The sequence below is a fragment of the Lagenorhynchus albirostris genome, chromosome 10 (assembly GCF_949774975.1).
Source record: "Lagenorhynchus albirostris chromosome 10, mLagAlb1.1, whole genome shotgun sequence".
Classification (NCBI taxonomy): domain Eukaryota; kingdom Metazoa; phylum Chordata; class Mammalia; order Artiodactyla; family Delphinidae; genus Lagenorhynchus; species Lagenorhynchus albirostris.
In genome coordinates this window covers 69,800,949-69,823,636 of record NC_083104.1, presented here as the reverse complement: position 1 = coordinate 69,823,636, position 22,688 = coordinate 69,800,949, and the positions used below count along the sequence as shown (strand labels likewise).

Here is a 22,688-nt window from a genome sequence, read left to right as displayed (position 1 = left end):
TGACCTTCAAGTGTGATACCCTCGTCAGATGTTAACCCAGAATTAATTTGTCTAGCCGGACTAAACTTCAGTGCTCTCCAGCCATTGCCTAGCCTGTAGCCTGGTTGGCTTGAAGAAGAAAAGCCAATTTTAATTTTAGCCTGCGCCAAACGTAATGAGGAGAGTAAATCACAGAGTGAACATCCCCGGCCGAATGGAAATGGGCTTTGGATTCTCTGGCGCTTTGAGTTATCCACCCCGCTTCTCCCTTCGTCACCAGGGTCCTAGGGGGGACCACGCACTCTGCTCCCTTGAGGGTGGGGACCAGAGAGAGGCCGGGGTGCTTGGTGGCGGGTGCCCTTGGTTTAGAGCAGGCGAACATGAAGGGGCTGAAATGGCGAAGACGGGTCCTCGGCTGTGAATCTGCTGGGGAAGACCCTGGGACAGGGAGAAAGGACCGGAAAGGCCGAGTGGGCCGCAGACGCATCCCTGTGTATCCGCGTTCCCCGCATTCCACCTCTGAGGTAAGAAGGCGGTGCCCCGCCCAGGTGCCCAGAGCCGGGGCCTCGCTCGCTTGAGGCCCCAGGTGATAGAATCTAAAAGATGCTTGAAACGGGCCCGGGGTTACTGCAGAGAAAAGTCCTGAGAGTCATGACTGAATCAAAGCCGAGGCCTCTCTGTGTGAAAGCTGAGCCCTCACACGCCCTCAGCTGAGGGCCGGATGGAGAGGCCTGAAGCGATGCTGAGGGCCGCCAGCCCGTAGGCTGTCTGTGTCCCCCAAGCGGGGACAGCTCCCAGGCGGCCATGGAGATGCGCGCGCTTGCGGTTGACAACGCAGCCACGAAACAGCACTTGTTCCCGTCAAAGCTGAACAAATCCGCTCGCCGCCCCTCCCGCACACACCCGCCCCTCCCGCACACACCCGCCCCTCACGGGCCGCCTCACGCACAGCCAGGCCCTGCTTCCCCCACACAGCCCGCCATTCACCAGACCCGCGGCTTCCCTCAGTCGTCGCCTCCGTCCGGGGGCGCCGCTCGCGCACCCACGGAGGCGCCTCCGGCACGCTCGGCCGGGCGCCCGCCCCCGCGCACACACGCCCATCCACACGCGAACCCGCGTCCACACGCCGGCTCGCACGTGTTGGGTAGAAGCCATTTTCCATTCAGCTCTCGATACCTACCATGTGTGTGGGAGCGAAGGTCTCTTTCCTTCCATAAGTGGCCTGTTTGCGTTGGTCATCGACGAGAACGTGCATGGCTTTCCCATCATTTCTGATTCCCACGTATCTGACGTTTGCACAACGGCCCAGGCTCGGCGGGTACCTCATAGCGTGAGAGTTGTAAGAAGTGTGCCCTGGGCTGCATTCCCCAGAAGCGGGCTTGAAACACGGATTTGAGCGCAAGTGGCTTATTGGCCCGTGATCGCAGGCCACCCAGGTGGAGGAAGAGGGATGGGAGGGGACGCGGGGAGGGGACGCAGCCAGTAACAGGGCGTGTTAGAAGCAGGTGACTGCGAAGGGCCACTGCGGCCCGGCCTCACTGGAGACCCATAGGAGACGGTGCAGAGCGTGCTTCGGAGTCGGTCCGCCCAACCAGGAGGAAGCTGAGGTCCTCAGCTTCCACCCCCCTCACTGGCCTCGGCTGGGGGGCTGTTCTCCGGGGCGTGAACGCGCCAGCCCGCCTAGCCTGCCCCGGACGGGGGCGCGCACGCTCCTGCAGTAGGAAGGCGTGTGCGGGGTCGCAGGGCCAAGGTGTACGGCTCTTCATGCTGCGGCTCTCGGTCATTCATTCGGTCATTCATTCTGTCATCAAACATGTCCCTGGTGCCTGCTCTGTGCTGAGTACTGGGCTTGCTACCGGGGATTCAGAGCTGAACAAAATACCAAGAAGGGCTTCCCGGGTGAATAGGGTAGAAAACAGGGAAACACGTAATTACACTGCAACAGAATCAAAGCTATCGTGGATGCGTTAACACGGAGGCATCGTGCTGTCGCTGAGAGCAGACAGGAAGCAGTTCTGAGCTTAGCAACTTACTTATGAGAAGAGCTGCTTACCTTGCACAATAGAAGTTTAAACAGAGCCTAGTGGGCTCATTCTGCCCTTGCATGTTCTAGACTTCGTTTCCCTTTTCTTTCCTGTTACCTCTGCTATCTCAGACCAGGCTTTGTAGCTAGTTTATGAAGAAGTCCCAGGATTTGGGTTGTGGCCTCTGTCTCCCCGGCTTTGCCTGGGGACAGCACAGGGAATGTTTTTGCCCATCCCGTGTGGGTGTCTTTCTGCAGCCACGGAGCTAAGAGCTTCCAAGCCCAGCTTTCTGGCTTTCTCTGTCTCTGCCTCTCAGTCTCTCTCTCCTTCTCTCCCTCTCCCTTCAAACTAGAGTCTGTGACCCCAGCATCGACATAGAAGCTGCCTGTGGTCAAAAGCTAGGCCTCCCCCATCAGACTGGGAGCTCTCGGAGGTCAGGAGCTCTCTCCCCCTCCAACACGTTCGTTGAACTTGCCCCCATCCCCTCTTTCTCGAGATTCTAGAAGGATTCCTGTGCAAAGCAGCATCAGGGAGGGGGATGGAGAATAACAGTTCTCTGATGCTAACTCATTTCTCTTACCCTTAGAAGAAGCCCCAGACTGTTACTTCCTAAGGGCCTGAGAGGTGGAGGTGCTGGCGATGGGGCAAGGACAGGGGCTGGAAGCCTCAAACCGGAACCACGCACTGCGCTAGAGGCAGGGTCGCCACCTGACAACTCCTAGATCAGAGAAGCAGCCCCTTCAGGAAACCCATGTCTGGAAATCAAGCGTCCTTTTCTGGTCCCCTGACTCCCGTGCAGGTCCCTTCAGGTCTCGCCTTGAGTGGTGCGATGTACTCTGAGAGGGCAAGTCTGGAAAGAAGACGCAGGCGGCTGCCTCTCCCGGCAGATACGAACCCCTCCCCCTCTTATTAATTCACACTTTCCTGTCGGCCTGGAGCACCCTGGAGGGGCTCTTTTCACCTGAAGCAGAGACAGGCCTCTTACTTGATTTGCAGGCTCCAGGGCGGGTGGCTCCTCGGCTGGTTGCTAAGGTATCTTTTAAATGGAAATGGGGTGGAGAGATATCACATATATCGTGCCAGCCATCTGCTAAATGCTGCCTCTTCTGTCTGGAGCAGCTCGAGGTGGTTCTGGCAGGAAGGCAGGGCCAGGGGCTGGGGGAAGGGCGAGGAAAGTCTGTGGTCTCCACATCAAGTGAAGGAACAGCAACTTTCCTTTTGTGCTGCCATGTCTGCCGTGTCCCTTAGTTTTCCCCTTTCTGTCCTCATCGTTCTGTTTTTCCTTTGGTTTTAAATATAAAATCCCATCTGGAGATTCTGATTACAAACCACCAGCCTAGTTCCACAACTCTATATTCATTGCCAGTATATTTAATTGTGTGCGTGCATGCGTGCGTGTGTATGTGTGTGACTCACTACCATCGGGCCTGGCGGGTGGGTCTTTCTGAGCCAATTAGGCCTCAGCTTCTGAGAACACCAGCAGCGTTCCTTCCAGGCCCATCCCCAAGCAGGAAACACAAGTGCCCAAATTTAGTTGAACAGCTGGGTTGTCGCAGGTTACTAAGCAATCTCATGGTAGAGGCAGCCGGTTTCTACGTACACCAGGCCCATGGAAGCCTCTAGAGGGGCCTCTTCTACTCTCAGGGCGGCCTGGAGCCAGACTATCCTGAGTTCAAATCATGATTCTTCTCAGGGGAGATGGGAGAGTTTGGGCAGGTCCAAGTCTCTTTGAACCTCACTTCCTGGTGGTTAAAACAGGGGTAGCAATACTCAGGCCATGAGGTACGGTAGATCAGGTTGCTCACTGCACAAGGCTGTTCAGCTAAGGAGGACTCCAGACGCCCGGTGGGGACGCCTCTTTGCAATTACACCGGCGCATCTTAATGGACTAGTGGCAGCACTCACCTTGCAGAGTTGTTGTGAAAACCGCGTCCAGAAACCTAGGGAGGAAGGGAGGAGGACTGTTCCTACCCTGGGCAAACTCCCAGAGACATGCTGATTCTCTCAGGCACTGCAGGGCCAGGGGAGACTGTTTCTCTTCCTCTCCCGCTCATCGCCTGGTCCCTCTGGCAACTTCCCTGCCTCGCCCCTCCCCTCCCCCCAGTCCTGGCTCATAGACATTCTGAGCAGACAAGCTTCTGCTCCCTTGCGGATGGATTCCTCCCATGAAGGCTGATTCTGACATTTGATACCAGCATCCATTTCATAGCCTCGCTTCTGATCCCCACGCACCTCTCTCAGCTTTGGCCCCTCCTGCCTGCTTTCATCTGCTTCTTTGTTCCTGATACCAGCCTTCTACTCCTAATCCGCCACCTCTCCGTGGTCCCCTCCACCACCTACACCATTCCAAGATGCTTAGAGGGACCTGGGTTGCTCCTTCTAGCATTTGTTCAAATCTCCGCTCAAAGGAGGGATCCTCCCCACCCCCCCAGGTGTGCGCTAGTTGCCTGTTATCTACCCCGTTCCCCTCACCTCCCTCCCAACTTGGGGTTTAAGCTGTCTTTTGTTGGCTGTAAGAGTAATAAGTGACGGTTCTCAGAATACAATTTTAATTAAGATTCAATAGTCACTTCTCTGTCAGTAAGCTTCCATGCTGATTACTTAAAATATATTTACCCAGCTCTATTATGTCACAGATTTGAATTCATTAGATGTTTGTTAATCCTCAACAAACTCTTTTTTAAAATGTGGTTTGTTTAGCATAGCATAATTTACAGGGGCAAAACTGTTTGAAACCATGAGCCCCATGCAGGGAGTGCATCCCAAAGTGTCCGGATCATTCCTGCTTGCTGCCACTGCCGTCACTCTCTGCCGGAGGGCAGGCGACACAGGCAGGGATGGAAAGGCCCAAGGATGCTGTAGGACAGGGCAGTCAGTCCATATCTCACTGATGCCGCCCATGCTGGTCAGCCTTCCAGGACACAGGGCAGGGTCAGAGAGGGAGGAGAAAGAGGATCTGGAGGGACAGTGGAAGATACCCCCACAGGCCACCAACAGCCTCGGCTCTGGACTCAGATGCACTTGACAATGATTATTACCATTTCCTGTGTGTGCAGCGATGGGAAGATGTTGGAAAGTGCTGCTGAGCCTTAGAAACTGCGGTGTCTACTGACAAGAGCTCATGAGGAGGATGCCCTTCTCAAGGGGCCAGAGGCTTTCAGAACCCTACCCCCACCCCATAAACATACACATGCACATGGACACAGGCACGCGTGCACACAGCCACCTGCAGCTTAACTAGCGAGGGACCTCCTTGGGTGTGGCTATCCCTGTGTCCCCAGTGGGTGTAGGAGATACCACTCACCTCTCCTTGAGCAGATGAAGGGGCCAGAGACCTCTGACCTCCCTGACTCTACGACCACAATGAACCATACGCTTGAAAGCACACGGATGGCTGGCAGAAGATACTTCTGAAGCTTCTGCGTGACCAGGCCACTCCACGGAGATGGTTTTCTCAGCTGATTAGCCAAGTGAGCCCTGGGCAGAGCTGATATAGAACTCAGAACCTCAGTGACAATGCCAGCAGCTCCCTTGGCCCAGCACCACATTTTATTCATTCACTCATTCGATACTGATTGGGCACTTACTACAAGTCGGGTGTGGTACTGGGTGCTGGGTGGACAGGGTAGATAAATTCCCTGCCTTGTGGAGTTTCCAGCCTAGGGAGACAGATACGTAAGTGATTAAGGAACTGTATAAGTGTGGTGAGCAATACGTAGGACGAGTATAGGCTGCTAAGGGGTCCACAGCAGGAAGGTCTGTTTTGGTCTAGGTTTTGCAGAGGCTTCCTGGAGCAGGTGACATTTAAGCTGAGCCTGGAGGTGGGCTAGGAGCTTGGGCAGGCAGGAGTGGAGGTGGAGGAGAAGCCGGGACGAAAGCAGGGCTTGGAGGAAGTCCCGGAGGAAGATCAAGCCTGGCAATTATAAGTGAGAGAGGTTGAGTGTAGTCGAAGCAAGAAGAACAAAGGAAGAAAGAGTCGTGAGAAAGAAAGTGGAAAAATGGGCAGAACCAGCTCTTGCAAAGACTTGTCCTTGTGCTAAACATAAGAGGGTCAAGGCAGATGGAAAAGATTCCTGTTTGCTTTATCAGGACCCAGCTAAGTATGGACCTAGAAGGCCATGCATTTGGGCATGGAGAAGGTGGCACAAAAGCTTCCACATGTAGACACCTCTGGGATGGATGTGCCTGGTGGGACCTGGGTCAGGGCAGGCTGGTACCCCTCAAGGAGGAGATGGGCGAAAGCAGGGACTGGAAGGGTGGGCTTTTGCTCATGGGAGCTCAGAGCAGAGTTGCATGGAAATAGGCACGTTGACAAAGGCTTTTAATGAGGGTGACCATAATGAAGAAGATGTAAAGAAAAGAAAATCCTCTGGAACAGAGGTAGCAAACTTTTTCTGTAAAGGGCCAGACAGCAAATATTTTAGGCTTTTGCTGGCCATATTCTGTCTGCTGCAACTACTTACTTCCACCATTGTAGCATGAAAAAAGACATAGACCGTATGCAAACATGAGCATGGCCATGTTCTAATAAAGCTTTATTTACAAATACAGGTGGCAGGCTGGATTTGGCCCTTGGGCTACAGTTGGCTAACACCTGCTCTAACGGTGCCGTCCATTGTGGAAGCCTATAGTCACATAAGGCTATTGAGCATTTGAAATGTGCTCTAAGTGTTAAATACACTTGGATTTTGAAGACTTAGTACAAATAAAAGAATGTTGAACATCTCATTCATAACTGTATTGATTACATGTTGAAATAATATTTTGGATATCGTGGGTTAAGTAAAATACATGATCAAAATTGATTTCACTTGTTTCTTTTCACTTTTTTAATATGGCCGTGTAATTTAAATGTAATTTAATATGTAATTTAAAATTATATTCATGGCTCGTATTATGTCTCTATCGGACAGTGCTGTTCAGGAATAACACTCACTACAGATAAAATGCAGAGTAAATCTCACCCTGAGGGGTTTCAGGTCGGAGATTTACCCTTAAAGAGACACAGTGATGGAACTCAAATCTTCACAATAAAGTCATATCTGATTGGAATAGGTTTTTAAATTTACTATGTATCTTTTTTTTTATCAGCTGGTTGTTTTGTCTGCATCTGTGCTCCTTAAACTGGGAGCAATAGAGCTCTACTTCCTCAAGGCATTAATAGTTGTTATGCAAAAAAAATAGGAGTATATTTAGCTTAAAAAAAGGAGCAGTGCAGGATTAAACATTAATTCATATTTCTTTACTGCCACAGAATTTCTCAACACTTCTACGAACTTGCTAGTGCAGCGAGAGCTTTTGAAAGGGTGAGCGAGAGTGGGCTGTGCTTCCCAATGCAGTGGCCTTAGGAGCCTTCCTTGCAGAACCCTAATTAGCACTCCTAGAAGGCAAATCGAGAGCTGTTGGTCTGCGTGATGCTACACGGCCAGCGTGCAATGATTTTCCAAAAGTCCAGCTCAGTTGATGTTCTTAGTACTACATAAATAGAGCCACATGGAATAATGATGAAACTGTAGGATTTGGAGATTCAAAGACCTGATCCAAAGCCCTGTTCCTTCCTTCCCTGGATAGTCATTCTCACAAAGGCAGCTACTATGCAACAGGCAGTGCTATAGGCCTTTTATTCAGTGGTGAATAAAAACAAGTCCCAACCGTTTGGGGCCTTTTTGCCAGTGCAGAACACAAACAATAACAAGACACTTAGGTGAAACATATAGTAACTTAGATAGTGATCAATTCCAAGGAGAAAATGCAGGGCAAGGAAGAGGGATGTGCACAGAGGGTAGGGCCTTGGTGAGAAGGTGACTTTTGCATAAGGACCTGAAGAAGGCTCTTAGGCCATGGACAAGTCCTCATCTATATACACAGATAAGCCCTTCCCCATGAAGTGTGTTCCTGAAGCCCAGATGAGGTGATGTATATGAAGGTCTGGGCAGGGGACCCAGCACATACTAAGTGCTCAGAAGAGGTCCATGCCTTGGCTTCCCACCCCACCCCCTTCTTCACCTCCCTGAACTCCCAGAGATTCACCCACTATGTGGATTCTCCATGGTGAAGAACTTACCCAAAGCCAGTTCCCCACTAACACTGGCATCTCCCAGCTCTCTGACAGCTCTCTGACAGCTCTCTCCTTGTCCATGTTCTTGTTCTTAGGGAATGCTGGTCCAATTTGATTTCATGCTGAGCCTAATCCAATTAAGAAGGCAAAACCACTTCAAAATCCAGCCATAAAACACTTTTCAAATCCAATGATTATTCGACGAACCACTGGTATGGAATTATCCATCCATGCATCCATCCAACAAATATTTATTGAGCATCTACGATGTTCCAGGCACTGTGCTAGATGTGCAGGTTATAGCAATTAACAAAATAGACAAAAGTACCTGCCCTCATGGAACTGACATTCTAGTGAGGGAGATAGAAAATATTCCATAAACATAATTAATAAGTCATTAAATAGTCTGTTCCAAGGTGATAAGAGCTAAGGAGAAAGGAAAAAGTGGAATTGTATTGGAGGGACTGGTTGAAGAGATTACACCTGCGTGAGCAGATGCTACTCTACTGCTCCCCAAGGCGGGGGTGGGTGTGAGGGAGGAAGCTCTGGGCCTGGGCTTTAGGAAGTCGCCTCCTGACCCTGACCTTGTGTCCCTCCCTTCCAGGCGCCGTGGCCTGAGTGACCAGACCATGGAGACCCTGCTTGGTGGCCTGCTGGCGTTTGTCATGGCGTTTACCGTGGTCGACGCCTGCCCCAAGTACTGTGTCTGCCAGAACCTGTCTGAGTCACTGGGGACCCTGTGCCCCTCCAAGGGGCTGCTCTTCGTACCCCCTGACATCGACCGGCGGACGGTGGAGCTGCGTCTGGGCGGCAACTTTATCATCCACATCGGCCGCCAGGACTTCGCCAACATGACGGGGCTGGTGGACCTGACATTGTCCAGGAACACCATCAGCCACATCCAGCCCTTCTCCTTCCTGGACCTCGAGAGCCTGCGCTCCCTGCACCTCGACAGCAACCGGCTGCCCAGCCTCGGGGAGGACACGCTGCGGGGCCTGGTCAACCTGCAGCACCTCATTGTGAACAACAACCAGCTGGGAGGCATCGCAGACGAGGCCTTCGAGGACTTCCTGCTGACGCTGGAGGATCTGGACCTCTCCTACAACAACCTCCACGGCCTGCCCTGGGGCTCCGTGAGGCGCATGGTCAACCTGCACCAGCTGAGCCTGGACCACAACCTGCTGGACCACATCACCGAGGGCACCTTCACCGACCTGCAGAAACTGGCCCGCCTGGACCTCACCTCCAACCGGCTGCAGAAGCTGCCCCCGGACCCCATCTTCGCCCACTCCCAGGCCTCCGCCCTGACGGCCACGCCCTTCGCTCCACCCCTATCCTTTAGTTTTGGGGGAAACCCACTGCATTGTAACTGCGAGCTTCTCTGGCTGCGGAGGCTCGAGCGGGACGATGACCTGGAGACTTGTGGCTCCCCGGGGGGCCTCAAGGGCCGCTACTTCTGGCACGTGCGTGAGGAGGAGTTTGTGTGCGAACCGCCTCTCATCACCCAGCACACGCACAAGCTGCTGGTCCTGGAGGGCCAGGCGGCCACACTCAAGTGCAAGGCCATCGGGGACCCCAGCCCCCTCATCCACTGGGTGGCCCCCGATGACCGCCTGGTGGGGAACTCCTCCAGGACTGCCGTGTATGACAATGGCACCCTGGACATCCTCATCACCACGTCTCAGGACAGCGGTGCCTTCACCTGCATCGCTGCCAACGCCGCTGGGGAGGCCACGGCCACAGTGGAGGTCTCCATTGTCCAGCTGCCGCACCTCAGCAATAGCACCGGCCGCACGGCGCCCCCCAAGTCCCGCCTCTCGGACATCACTGGCTCCAGCAAGACCAGCCGGGGAGGTGGAGGTAGTGGGGGCGGGGAGCCTCCCAAAAGCCCCCCGGAACGGGCTGTGCTGGTGTCCGATGTGACCACCACCTCGGCCCTGGTCAAGTGGTCGGTCAGCAAGTCCGCCCCCCGGGTGAAGATGTACCAGCTGCAGTACAACTGCTCCGACGATGAGGTACTGATTTACAGGTGAGCCCGGGACTGTGGCAACACAGGGAGGTGTCTGACTGGGCCAGGAGGAAATGACGGGGAGGGTTTTGAGCTGTTCCCACCTATGCCCCACCTCCCCAGAGGTGGCTGTGGGATTCTGGGGACAAACTGCGCCGTTTGTGCAGGTGAGAGGAAGTAGAATGAACATTACCTACAAGTTTAAGAAGACGGGACCCCACATGGGCAGCCCAAAGAGATGTGTATGTTGGAGGACCGTACCTCCCAGGGCCGTGACTGTGGTAGGTGGGCTCGTGGCTGTGAGCCTCAGAACTTTCTGTTTTGAGCCTCAGATGGAGGGCACACAATAACAATGAGCAGAACTCTTGGCCAAAGAATCTGACTCCTTCAAGGAGGGATGAACCTGACCTTCACCTGGACTTGTAGGCAGTCACGGTTAAGGTCAGGAGGTGTAAAATTCAGATCATCACTCTGCCACTTGGTAGTCATTTAACTCTCTTGCCTTGCCTCAGTTGTCCTCATCTGTAAAATGGGGATAATCTGCACCTGACTTGGTCAGCAGGTAATTGAACTCAATTCAAACTGGCTGAAAAAAGAAAAAGGGAGAGGTAATGTGTTGGCTCATGTAATTGAAAACTTGAGGACCTGCCTCAGGGTAGATCAAAGGCCCCACAAACATCCTGCATTCTCAGTTTCTTAGCTTCCCTAAGTTTCATTTCTCTTCTGGTTTGGCTTCACCCTCAGACAACCTCTTTCCTCTAGGCAGCCCTAGAAGGAGAAGAGCGTTCATGTCCCAGTTGGTCCCTCAGAAGCCCTGGATGAGCTCTGATTAACCAGAGCAGGTCATGTGAGCCTACTGAATATTAGAGGTGGGGCCATCCTGCCCACCTGTCCTGACCACTCTGGGTGTCAGTCTCCTCATCTGGAAATGGAGACACTGATGTTCATCTCCTTCTGTGATAATCAAAGGGCCATTTCCTAGGCTGATAGAAAGGGAGATTAAGACTGAAAAGCTGCAACAGAATTGCCTATGTTTTTCGGAGGGAGGGAGGTGCCCACAGATGATAGGTCCAGGCCAAAGGGTCGGGGGCTGACCACAGGTGTGTTTCCTCCTTGGCCAGCCTCAGCTTGTGTTGAACATGACAGACATGGCCTAGAATCTTACAGCTCAAGGAATGCATGGTTTCTTTTGAAATCCTGTGTGTTTTATTGTATGCATTTAAAATGATTATTCTGAGAGGGGATCCCATATACTTCACCAGACAGCTGAAGCGTCCATGGTACAAGAGAGGTCAAGAACCTTGATCTGTCAATGAGGTTTCTTCCAACTCTGACTTTCTCAGTTGATGAATCGGTCTCTGGATGGGAAGCTGTGGGGAAAGGAAGGCATTTATTCAGTAAACGGAGTCCATGAGATGGAGGGTGGGTACACCATGGAAGCTGCAGGAGCCAAGGAACTTCCCTTACCTGGCGTCATATGTGTGGCTTGTCTAGAGAACAGCTTCATTCTCAGGATTAGAGAAAACAGCATTAGAACTTAACTGAAGTATATGCATGTCATATATATATATATATATATGAAATTAAACAATATATGTTATGTATTCATATATATATGAAATTAAACAATCTGCATATATATTTTTCCTACTTATAAAAGTAATAGTCTTTGTAGAAAATTTGGAACATAGACAAAATTATAAAGAGAGAGAAAAAAATGACCTGTAATCCCACCACTCAAAATTAACCAGGAGCATTTGGCCTCTAAGTTTTATTTCAGTTCAAAATAATACTTATGATCAATCTAGTGTGTCCTTTTGTTTCTTAATTCTTTCCACTCAACATTGTAGCTTGCTTAGATCCCCTGGTATTAAAGTACTTTTCATTTGGCTATACCGTAATTTATTTAATCAGTCTTCTATTGTTGGACATTTAGGTTTTTTCCATCTTTCAATATTAAAAGTAATGCAGCAAAGAAAAAAAAGTAATGCAGCAATGGATGTATCTTTGTACATAAATACATTTGTGCAACTTCAGTGATTTCCTTAGCATATTTTCTTAAGGGTTGAATCACTGGTTTCACGGGTAAATTATAACCTTTATACATTGCATATAAACATTTATTTATCCTCTCACCGGTGGAAGGTGACAGTGCCCATTTTGACCGCACCTTTGCCAATTATAGAATATATAATTACTTTCATTTTTGCCAATTTCATAGGTGAAAACTGGACCTTGCTTCAATTTGCATTTCTTTGATACCTTGTGAGGTTGACCTTTTGAAAATAAGTATATTTCTTCACTTGTGAATTTATTATATGGTTTCGACTTTGATATAAAGTGTAAAGGCAAAAAGCTACCAGCTCTGCGGCTTGCAAAGGCGCAGGATGAAGGGACATGCAGTTTGTGAGGGGGAGATACTGGCATCAAGGAGGCAGCAAGCCAAGGTTGCCAAGATGGTACCCCTCCCTGGGGGTCTCAGAAACCCTCCGAGGGCCACGGGAGGGATCGGAGGTATACTTCTGAAGTCACTCAAAGCTGAATTCAAAGTGCTTTTATTTGGTGATTGAGATCCTGCAGACGCTAGCTTTATAGATAGAAATATAGGCACACCTCAGAGATATTTTGGGTTAGGTTCCAGACCACGGCAATAAAGTGATATTGCAATAAAGCGAGCCACATGACTTTTTTTGGTTTCCCAGTGCATATAAACGTTATGCTTACACTATAGTGTAGTCTACTGTGTATAACAGCATTATGTCTAAAGAAAGTACGAAGTTTAACTAAAAAATACTTTATTGCTAAAAAATGCCAACCATCATCTGAGCCTTCAGTGGGTCATAGTAGTAATGTCAAAGATCACTGATCACAGACACCATAACAAATATAACAGTAATGAAAATGTTTGAAATTTTGCGAGAATTACCAAAATGTGACACAGATATGAAGTGAGCAAATGCTGTTAGAAAAATATCCCCTATAGAATTCCTAAATGCAGCGTTGCCCCAAATCTTCAATTTGTAAAAAACAATATTTGCAAAGTGCAATAAAGCAACGTGCAATAAAATGAAGTAAATGGAAACATCAGAAATCTTAGGGAAAAAATGCAGATAACAATGCAGATTTCCCCTTATTGTGGTCTTGAAGATTAGAAGAGAAGCAGCACGGAAAGCTCTCCAAACAGTGCAGGCACGTAATAGTAAGTGTTCAAGGAATACAAATTATTATTATTATTGTTATTAGCAGTAGTGATGGTTATAGTAACAGTAATGGTGAGAGTTGAGACCATTATCTTGTCTGCCCTCCTGGGCGAGAAACGGGAAGAGTATGGTTAGATATGCAATTCAGTCTTTAAGAAGCTGGATTTCCAAAATTTAGAGGAAAAGGACAGCGTGAGTCTGTAGCCCGCTAATAGTAACAGCAATCACCAGACAACATTATTGCCAGCTTACTGTGGGTTTCAATGTAGCTTTCCAAGAAGTAAATATCTCATTTAAATCTCCTGGACATACCAAGAAATATAAAAGACCAAGAGAATTAAAACTCTCCCAAGGTTGTGCAGCCAGAACGAGGCAGGACTGATCTGAACACAGGCCTCTGGTTTCAGTGCCTAGACTTAGCCACCATGGCTGTGCTGCCCTCACCCAAACAGTGAAGCTGGCTGTTAGGACAAATGGGAGACTCCAAGAAGGATACAGTGGATTTTTAGAAAGCAAACTGTCCCCATAAGAAAGAAGAGACACCAGTGGGCTGCACAGTGGCTCTGTGACACGCTCGGCCTTCAACAGGGATGTGTACAAAAGCGGGGCAGAAAGGCTTCTATCCAAAGATGAGTATTAAAAAGGAGCACACCCTGTACAGAGGGCAGGGCTCTTAATCCATGTTCACAGCAGGAAGGACAAATGTGCTGGTTAGGAAGGAGGCTGCAGGAGGACTAGACAAGAGCCACAGGGAAAGCTGCACAGCTTCCATTGGCTTCCACTTTCCCCGGCAAGAACAGGGCCAGCAATAATGGTACACATCTGCGCTGAGAGCTTACTTGAACCGGGCGCTATTCTGAGGGCTCTATGTGTACTAACTCATTGAGTTTTCTCAAAACCCCAGGAGGTGAGAACTATTGTTATTCCACTTCCCATATAAGAAACTCGCCCAAGGTGTTACATGGAAAGTAGCAGAGACAGAACTGGAATCCAGGCAACATGGGAAGGGCAAGACCAATACTCAAGGAGGAAACCAAGGCCAACAGAGACACATCACACGTACCCAAAGGGTCACATCCCAGGACTAGAGGACACTAACTGAGTTTCCCAAGCCCATGGGGGTGGGCCTGAGACAGTATGGAGGGAAAGAGAAGTGCCCAAGATGGGAAAAGGGTGGATAGTCTCCTTTTGAAGACTAGACCCCATAGAGCATAGGATGCTAGGCTGGGCAGAATTGCTCAACAGACGGCTATAAGCCCTTGGCGAAGAATGCTGATTGCCAGGACCCAGCATGGGTTTCCAGGGGACAAATCCTGCCCAAGTATTCAGCTGTCTTCAGGGGACACTATGACCCAGTATTTCTTTCTTTTTTTTTTAATTGAAATATAGTTGATGTACAATATTACATAATTTACAGGTGTACAACATAGTGATTCACAATTTTTCTTTTTAATAAATTTATTTATTTATTTATTTTTGGCTGTGTTGGGTCTTCACTGCTGTGCGTGGGCTTTCTCTAGTTGTGTCAAGCAGGGGCTACTCTTTGTTGCGGTGCACGGGCTTCTCATTGCGGTGGCTTCTCTTGTTGCAGAGCACAGGCTCTAGGCACACGGGCTTCAGTAGTTGTGGCACATGGGCTCAGTAGTTGTGGCTCGCGGGCTCTAGAGTGCAGACTCAGTAGTTGTGGCACATGGGCTCAGTTGCTCCGCGGCATGTGGGATCTTCCAGGACCAGGGCTCGAACCCGTGTCCCCTGCATTGGCAGGCGGATTCTTAACCACTGAGCCACCGGGGAAGCCCTGATTCACAATTTTTAAAGGTTATATTCCATTTATAGTTTCTACAAAATACTGGCTATATTCCCTGTGTTGTACAATATATCATTGTAGCTTGTTTTAAACATAATGGTTTGTACTTCTTAATCTCCTACCCCAATCTTGCCCCTCCCACCCACTGGTAACCACTAGTTTGTTCTCTATATCTGTGAGTCTGTTTCTTTTTTGTTATATTCACTAGTTTGTGACCCAGTAGTTCTTTCAATCTGCCTCCTTGTCATTCACGAGGGCAGCCCTCCTCAGTGACATCCCTCCTGACACAGGATTCTCCACGAGACCCTCACCCCTATGCATCTCCAAGGGGGAAGTGGGCCAGAACCTCTGCGGTGATAGATGCTGTTGGAAAACATCCTAGGAGTTTCTATGGCTGTGATTCACTGCCATAAACAGAGCACATCACAATTGTAAAGGACACTTGACAAAAATCTTACCCTGTGTTTGGGCCAAAATGGAGACGTGTGAACTGGTGAAGTGGACTTGTAACTGGTCAAGTAATCAGGTTGCTTAACAAATTGATATGAGCATGGGAGAAAGCCCCCTGCCTTGTGCCCATACCTGCCCCCATTCTGTACTGCTCAGTATGTTTTCTTATTGACATGGATAATGACACAGAAAATATGTATTCTCTTTCGGTTCAAAGACTCAACTGCATGAGTTCAAGGTGAGGCACATCTGGGTTGACTGGAATTTTGTGTGGCATCGGCTCAGAGTTTTAGCTGATCTCAAGGACATCATGGCCGCAAGGTGATGGAGCTGCCAAAAGACTCCTGTAATTTTGGGTTGTGTTAACAGAGGTGAAGTGCTCAGATCATGGGAGGTTACGATTTTAATCACTGAATCATTCAAGCTGGTCGGAGTGGAGCTGTAACACGTTTAATACAGGATGACAGAGTCTCAAGAGATTATCTTTACCAATGGCAATATATCCAGAGATCCGTTGATGAGAATGGGATTCTAGAATCTTGTGAGATGGGCAGAGGTTACCTTGGAGATGACAGGATTTGGGAAAGGAGTCATATATCCCTTAATTTATTCAAAGAATGTATGAGTAGGAGAGAGGAACACACACGCACACACACACACACACACACACACACACACATACGAAAGCAGGCACTGACCCATTACAATAAAAAATTTCCAATAGCAGCGTCTGTACCTACCTCTCTCATTGCTCTCCATCTGGCTGCAAAATGATTTGGCTTGTGTCTTTCTTCCTCTCTAGCATGTGCTATTCATACCTACTCATCTGTGGATCCCTAGCTCCTAGTAAGTCCTGGCCCACAACAGCTATTGAGTCAACACCTGGTGAACTGAACAGAATGGAAATGAACATCAGAGTTGCCCAACAGCAGAATACGCAACGGCTGCCATAAAGTAGTGAGCTGCCCGTACCAGAAGGGTTCAAGCAGAACCCGACTAACTCCATGCCAGGGATGCTGAGTGGTCAGCCTAACTGTAACATTTGACTTAAGTGAGCCTACCCTGATGGTCTATGGCTCTGTTTTCTTATTATCCCATGATCAAGACAGTATGGTTACCACACTTGCTAAATCCACCTGCTTTAGCCAGCTGGGGCCTCATGGCATCTTGCCTCCCAGGGTTAGGGTGCCCTGTCTCATAGGGGTTTAAGCCCTGAGGCCTGAGGCCACAGACAGGGACCTTGGTGGAGGCTCAGTTGTCCAGCCAGATTGGACACGTCATTGACAGGTCACCATTGACCAACACCATGGGCCTACAGAAGCCCTGGGGGCTGTGAGCTGTGTCTGAAACATCAGGTTCCATTCTATATACCAGGAAGGGGGAGCAGAGACATGGCTAATTCCAAGCCATGGATAACTCAGGATTTGAATTTGGCTATGAAATAGTGTCTCGCTTTTATTTTTTTAAATCAGATAATTAGCTCCCTAATTATCTAATGGTTTTTGCTGACTTCCCAAGCCATTTGCCTTCCCTGAGTACACACGGCTGAGCCCTGCCGGCAGCCCTGGGTCATGCTGGACACGTACAGTCCACAAGTGGGGCCTGGCCTGTTTCCCGTGTGACTGGGGAGGGCCAGCTCCCGCATCTGTCTGCCCCAGCGCCTGCCCTTTCAGAAAGTGGCTGGCATTAATGGGGGCAGTGTCAGGGGGGTGGGGAGGAGTCATTGAGGGGAAGAGGAAGGATGGCGAGAGGGGAGTCAGAAAGAAGGGGGCCTCCCCTCGTGCATGAGAAAGCAGAAGCCCATCCCAGCTCTGCTTCATCCCCCGTGTGACATGGTAAGTTAAGTGCCCTGCATGTCATTAGCAGCCCAAATGACATTCACAAACACTTGCCTCCAGGCATGATGTTGGAACAGTCCCCAGGAGGGCCAGGGGAACAGCCAGCATACTTCTATAGCACAGTGTGGAATTAGCCAGGATGCAGCCTTGTCTTTGTGCAGCTTAGTCTGTTGTCATCAATTCCGTGTAGAAAAAGTGAGGGGTTATGAGGCAAGAGGCCTGAAGGTGGTAGAAGATAGTAACCATTCCATGCCCCGACCCCCAATTATCTTCAGACCCCCCTTTCCATGCCATATTCTTCCATGATTGTCAGACATACTCCCCACCTTGGGGGAGACTGAACCACCCCACAGAGTTTTGCAGGGCTGGGGTTAGGGCATTGTTCTTTTGTTTTTTTTTTTAACTGTTGCTCTGTTTCCCCTCTGGGGGAAAAATAAAATGGCAGATTCAGCCAGTTTCTACCCCATCAGGATCTTGTGAATCAACACCTCAGTTGGTCCCCCCTACCCCATGAAAATGTAGCCCTCTCCACCTTGGGGTGGAGGCAAATTTACTGATGAACCTGGGATCTTGTGGATATGGGAAGAAACTGCTAGGGACAGGTGCTCCCTAAAGGAAGGGTCATGCCATATGCAAAACCTGACACCTATACAGGGGGAAGTTTCTTTGACTCAGCTGCTTCTTTGACATCTCAGCTTCTCCTGAAACAGTGGATTGAACCCTGACAGGCAGAGGAAAAAAAGGTGTGAAGGAGGAAATTGGGGTGTGTGGGGTAGAAAGATCCCTGGCAACTCCCTGGTCAGAGCCAGATCAGCCTGCCTTGGGTTTTATATTTTTCTAAATTTCTTTTACATTGCTTGACAATAGAAATCTGATGTCCACAAGTGGAGATGGACAGGACAAATATTATACCCATTTTATAGATGGTGAAACTAAGTCTTTAATGAATTGAGTGGATTTCCCAAGGTTCCACAAAGCAAAGACTAGAAATGTGGTGTCCTGCATCCAATGCCAGGTACCATGCTGTGGGGCACATCTCACTGATACCTCAAGGAGTTTTCCTTAAGGCTGGAGGCTTGGGCTGGGGGGCACCAACTATAACTTCTTTTTCTCAGAAGGATGGGGTAACCCACTGGGAGTCTGCTGAGATTTTCTCTTCCAGCTTTAGTTGCTTTCCCCACATTTCTAAGGCCTAGCCGTGGCAATTAGGATGGATAGAAAACTTAACCTAATGAGAGTTAAGTTCATAAGGGTTTATGTCTCTTGTGTAAGACAAGTCCAGTGGAAGAGAGTTTAGCCTGGGTTTCTGGGAAGCATGGCCACCAAGGGCCCAGCTCCTACCTCTCTGATCTGCCATCCTCAGCACACAGTTTCTGTCCTTAAGGTTCCCTCATGGTGCAAAATGGCTGCCGGCACTCTAGCTTTCACATCTCCTTTCTATACAGCAGGAAAGATAAAAAGCAGACGAGCCAGAGGGCAAAGGGGAAGAGGTTCTCTGAAACTCTACCCAATAACTTCTGCTTATATCTCTTATGGCCACACATCTGCAAGGGGGGCTGGGAAATGTAGTTTTTTTAAAACTAGGCACAATGCACTGCCAGTAATATACAGAAGACAAAGAGGCAGTTGGACTTCTAGAACCTGAGTTTGCACCCTAACTCTACCATTTACTAGTCTTGGGATCATGGGCAAAACACTGCGTCACTGTCAGTCTGTTTTCTTGTCTGTAAAATGGGAACAGAGATTCCTTTCTGCATATGTTATATAGACAGTGGCATGAACTGAATGAGATCACCTATTTGAAAGTGCATCTTTCATAGTCAACTGTGAAGTACAGGATACATGTCATTACTTATTGTTATTAGGAGCCTGTCCACTTTCCTTTCTTAGCCCCCTCTTTTTGTCCCTGTTCTCCAGGCTTCTTCTTGTGGCTCCATTCTTCAAAACCTTACTCTAAGAGAACTGTAAATTAGGAAAACAATCTGATAGAGTTTTAAGAGATCAAAGTATAAGGTGTCACCCCTTTCAGAAATCTTCGCAGTTCAATTGGAAACTCTGAAAGACCCAAAGGAGTGAATCTCTAATGGTGGAATTTCAAAACCCACAGGAAGTTTGTGCATAGGAGAGACATTTTTCAGGGGTGCCTTCCAAGAGCATCTCAAATCATATCACCATTTTATCATCCTGCCCCTCCTGCTCTGCACAAGAAGATGACTCCACTCAGATTCAAAAACCTTCAGGGCATCTGTTCAGAAGTGACTAAATTCTCTACTTGTCATTCACTCTTTATTCTCAAAAAGTTCTGTCTGAAGACATCTTCAAAGGGAGAAATAATTAGCAGGAGTAAAGGGAGTAGAATTGCGCATCCAGTCTACTTTTCTTTTGGAATGTGGCTTTTCCCCCTCTAGTAAGTGAGAACCAGAGAACCAGTTCCTTGTTAATTTTATATACATTTGGTTGGTTTGGGGGTGCGGGTGGGGATATTACTTATTTCTCACCAGGAAATTTCCAAAGAAGGTTTACAGAGGGAGGGGTTAGGCTTGAGGAGTGTCTGGGACTTGGGGATCATGCTGGTGGTGGCAGCCATCAGAATGACACCAAACACAAACACTCACCTGACAACTAGAATTTCCCCCAAACACGTTCACAGCAGCCAGCTCCTTTCAGCCTCGTAACAGCTCCAGGAGAACTGAGGGTGGGGGAAGTGTGAAACCCAGGCATTCTGACCTGGAGCCTGAGGTTTCCCACCACCCCAGTGTTCCCCAAGCCTAGCTGTGCACCGGAATCCATGGGGAGCTGTATCCTCTCTCCAAGGGATCCTGAGTCAGCTTGGGGTGGGGCCCAGGCATCCGTGTTGTTAAGTCTCCCCTGGTGACTCTGATGTGTGTTCAGCATTGGGCCGTTGTACCTAGGGAATGGGCAGTACTGGTGGGCAGAGCTGCTGTAAATCCCACGGCTGGGGTTTGGTCTCTGAACTTCTGGTGAGGGAAGAAGTCAGGAGACCTGGCTTCCCATCCAGCTCTACCTTGCCCTGGTCATCTCACCACTCTGAGACTTTGCTTCGTCTATAACATTGAAATACAAACCCCTTCAAATGGGGTTATCTCCAAAGAGATAAAGCATGTGAAACATTTAGGAAACAAAAGCATCCTGTGCATTTTAGTTGCTGGAGTCATTTTTCTTACCCCTCAGCTGAGGCTTAGCGATTAATACCAGGAGGATCGAATCCAGGGCTCCAGACGTGGTCTCTTATCCCCCTCCCGTTCCTTCTCTGAGCCTCAGGCTTCTCATCTGCAGAATGGGGATGATAATAACTCACAAGGATGTTGTGAAATGATAAAAGATGTAAGACGTGAAGAGCATCTTCAGATAGTGTGAAGTGCTTCTCGTAGCAAAGATCTGACTGTAGTGGTTTGACAAAATTGGCGGTTTGTTTCTGTCACGTAATGGAATTCCAGAGGGATATAGCTCAGGGCTGGTATGGGAGTTCCATGGACCTCAGGGACTGAAGCTCCTTCTTAGGTCAGTTGCGGTCTTCAACATGTGGCTCACTGACCCTTCCCTCTGGGACTTCCTCAGGTGTGCCCAGCCCACAGGGAGGGCAGCTGAAGTGCAGCAGAGTTGACGTCCCCAGGAGCAGCCCCACCCTATGCCAGAGGGAGTTGGAGGATTAATACCCCAGCTTCCTCCCCCGGGGGGAAAGAAGAAGGACAGCTGAGGCATGTTCTGTGCTGTCTCCCAGAGGGTCCCAGTAGGACTGAGCCCAGATTGCGCACAAGGGTAAGTTGCTTAGCGAAACAGCCTGTTTGGCCTTTCTTGCCCATTCCAGAGAATCCTGGGCCCACCTCCCAATTAAACTATTGGCACTCAAATCTTCATCTTAGAGTCTGCTCCCAGGAAAGCCCAACTAAGACGGGTACCAACCTTCTGGATGAGTCAGCCCCTTTAAAGAGTCCCCCAGAAGTCCCACCCGATGACTCCTGCTTCCATCTCATTGTATTTCCTCAGACCACGTCAGAGCCCAAGAAAGTTGGTCATTTGCTCAGGCATGTTGCTTTCCCAAATAAAATCAGGGCTCTGCCGGGGAGTTAGAAGAAGAGGATGGATGTTGGGCAGGAGTGCAACCGCCACAGAGCCATATGGGCGAAAGCGTCTGTGTCATCCACGTCTGTTGGCACCTGCCCACAAAATCCCGGGAGCCAGTAGCCAGTGTGTAGTTTAGCTGAGGCCAGCCTGGGAAGGAAGGTGATCTGGGCTGATTTTCTGCCACTCTGTGAGTGCTCTTTGCGCATCTCTAGAGACACTGAGACAGAGAGAGAAGCCAAGAGGGATGTCTGAGTCCTTGCCAATTAGGCCTGTGGTCCGGCATGTATGTGTGTGACGAGAGTGGGCACCCCGTAGGTGACAAAAGGGTTCCAAACATGAAGTCAGATTAATGCCCATCCTCTTCAGAGCCTCAGAGGTGGGGGGGGTGGTGAGCCAGCAGAATCACACAAAACCACAGACTGTGATATGCCAGCCCAAGGTGAAAGCAGGGCAATGGAGACATGCAACACGCATGAACAAGCTCATTAACTGTTTACAAAGGAGAGCTATTTCTAGCTGGGGTGGGCTCCAAAGACGGGCTCCCACTTGTGCTGTGGCTGCAGGGCTGATGATGTGGGTGGGAACTAACTACCGTTGCAGCGTCAGGAAGGTACTTGTTCAGAAATGAAACATCACACGGAACTATAAGACCCTTAACCTTCTAACCAGGTAATTAGTTAGTGACGATACTAAGTTAAGGGGCATTCCAGCTTAGTAATTAGCCACCCAAAAGGTGAAAATGTAAATGAATTTGCTTGGTGAACTTGATACACTTGAGCTTTTTCATGAGCTAATGGAAGTGCATTCACATGCCTGGGTTGGGAGGGGTGTATTCTGTGGCTGGATGGGGCAGAGCTTCTGGGAGCAGGTGGAGTGAGGTATAAGCTGTGTCCGGGGGAGTAGGTGGGATTTGGAAGGAAGAGGGGAGGGGTTAGCTGTTTTAGGTGGAAGCAATAAAGAGGCCAAGGCAGGAATGATCAGGCCTGGTCAAGGACCCCTGAGAGCCCCAGTATATTAGTCAGTGTCACCACGATAGTGCTGCGTGACAAACAAGTTCAAAATCTACGTGACATACAACCTATTGAATCTTCTTACTTGTGGGTCTGCAGGTTGGTTGGAGTTCACCTGGTCTCAGCTGGGTTGGGCTCCAGGCTCTGGGTCTGGTTTAGATCTTCTCTGTGTATCTCGTTCTGGAGCCCAGGTAGGGTGTAGTGGCCACCCAGAGTATGTTCTTCTCA

General features: G+C 49.3%; 1 protein-coding gene across 1 annotated transcript in view; it reads left to right on the top strand.

Annotated features, from left to right (window-relative positions):
- The first annotated feature begins 8,690 nt into the window (after window positions 1-8,690).
- The window catches only part of LRFN2 (leucine rich repeat and fibronectin type III domain containing 2), a 32,470-nt gene continuing 18,472 nt past the window's right edge, over window positions 8,691-22,688 (top strand). Inside the window, exon 1 of the mRNA XM_060164169.1 lies at window positions 8,691-10,090. Coding sequence (XP_060020152.1) covers window positions 8,691-10,090 — 1,400 coding nt within the window. The remainder of the gene's footprint in view (window positions 10,091-22,688) is intronic.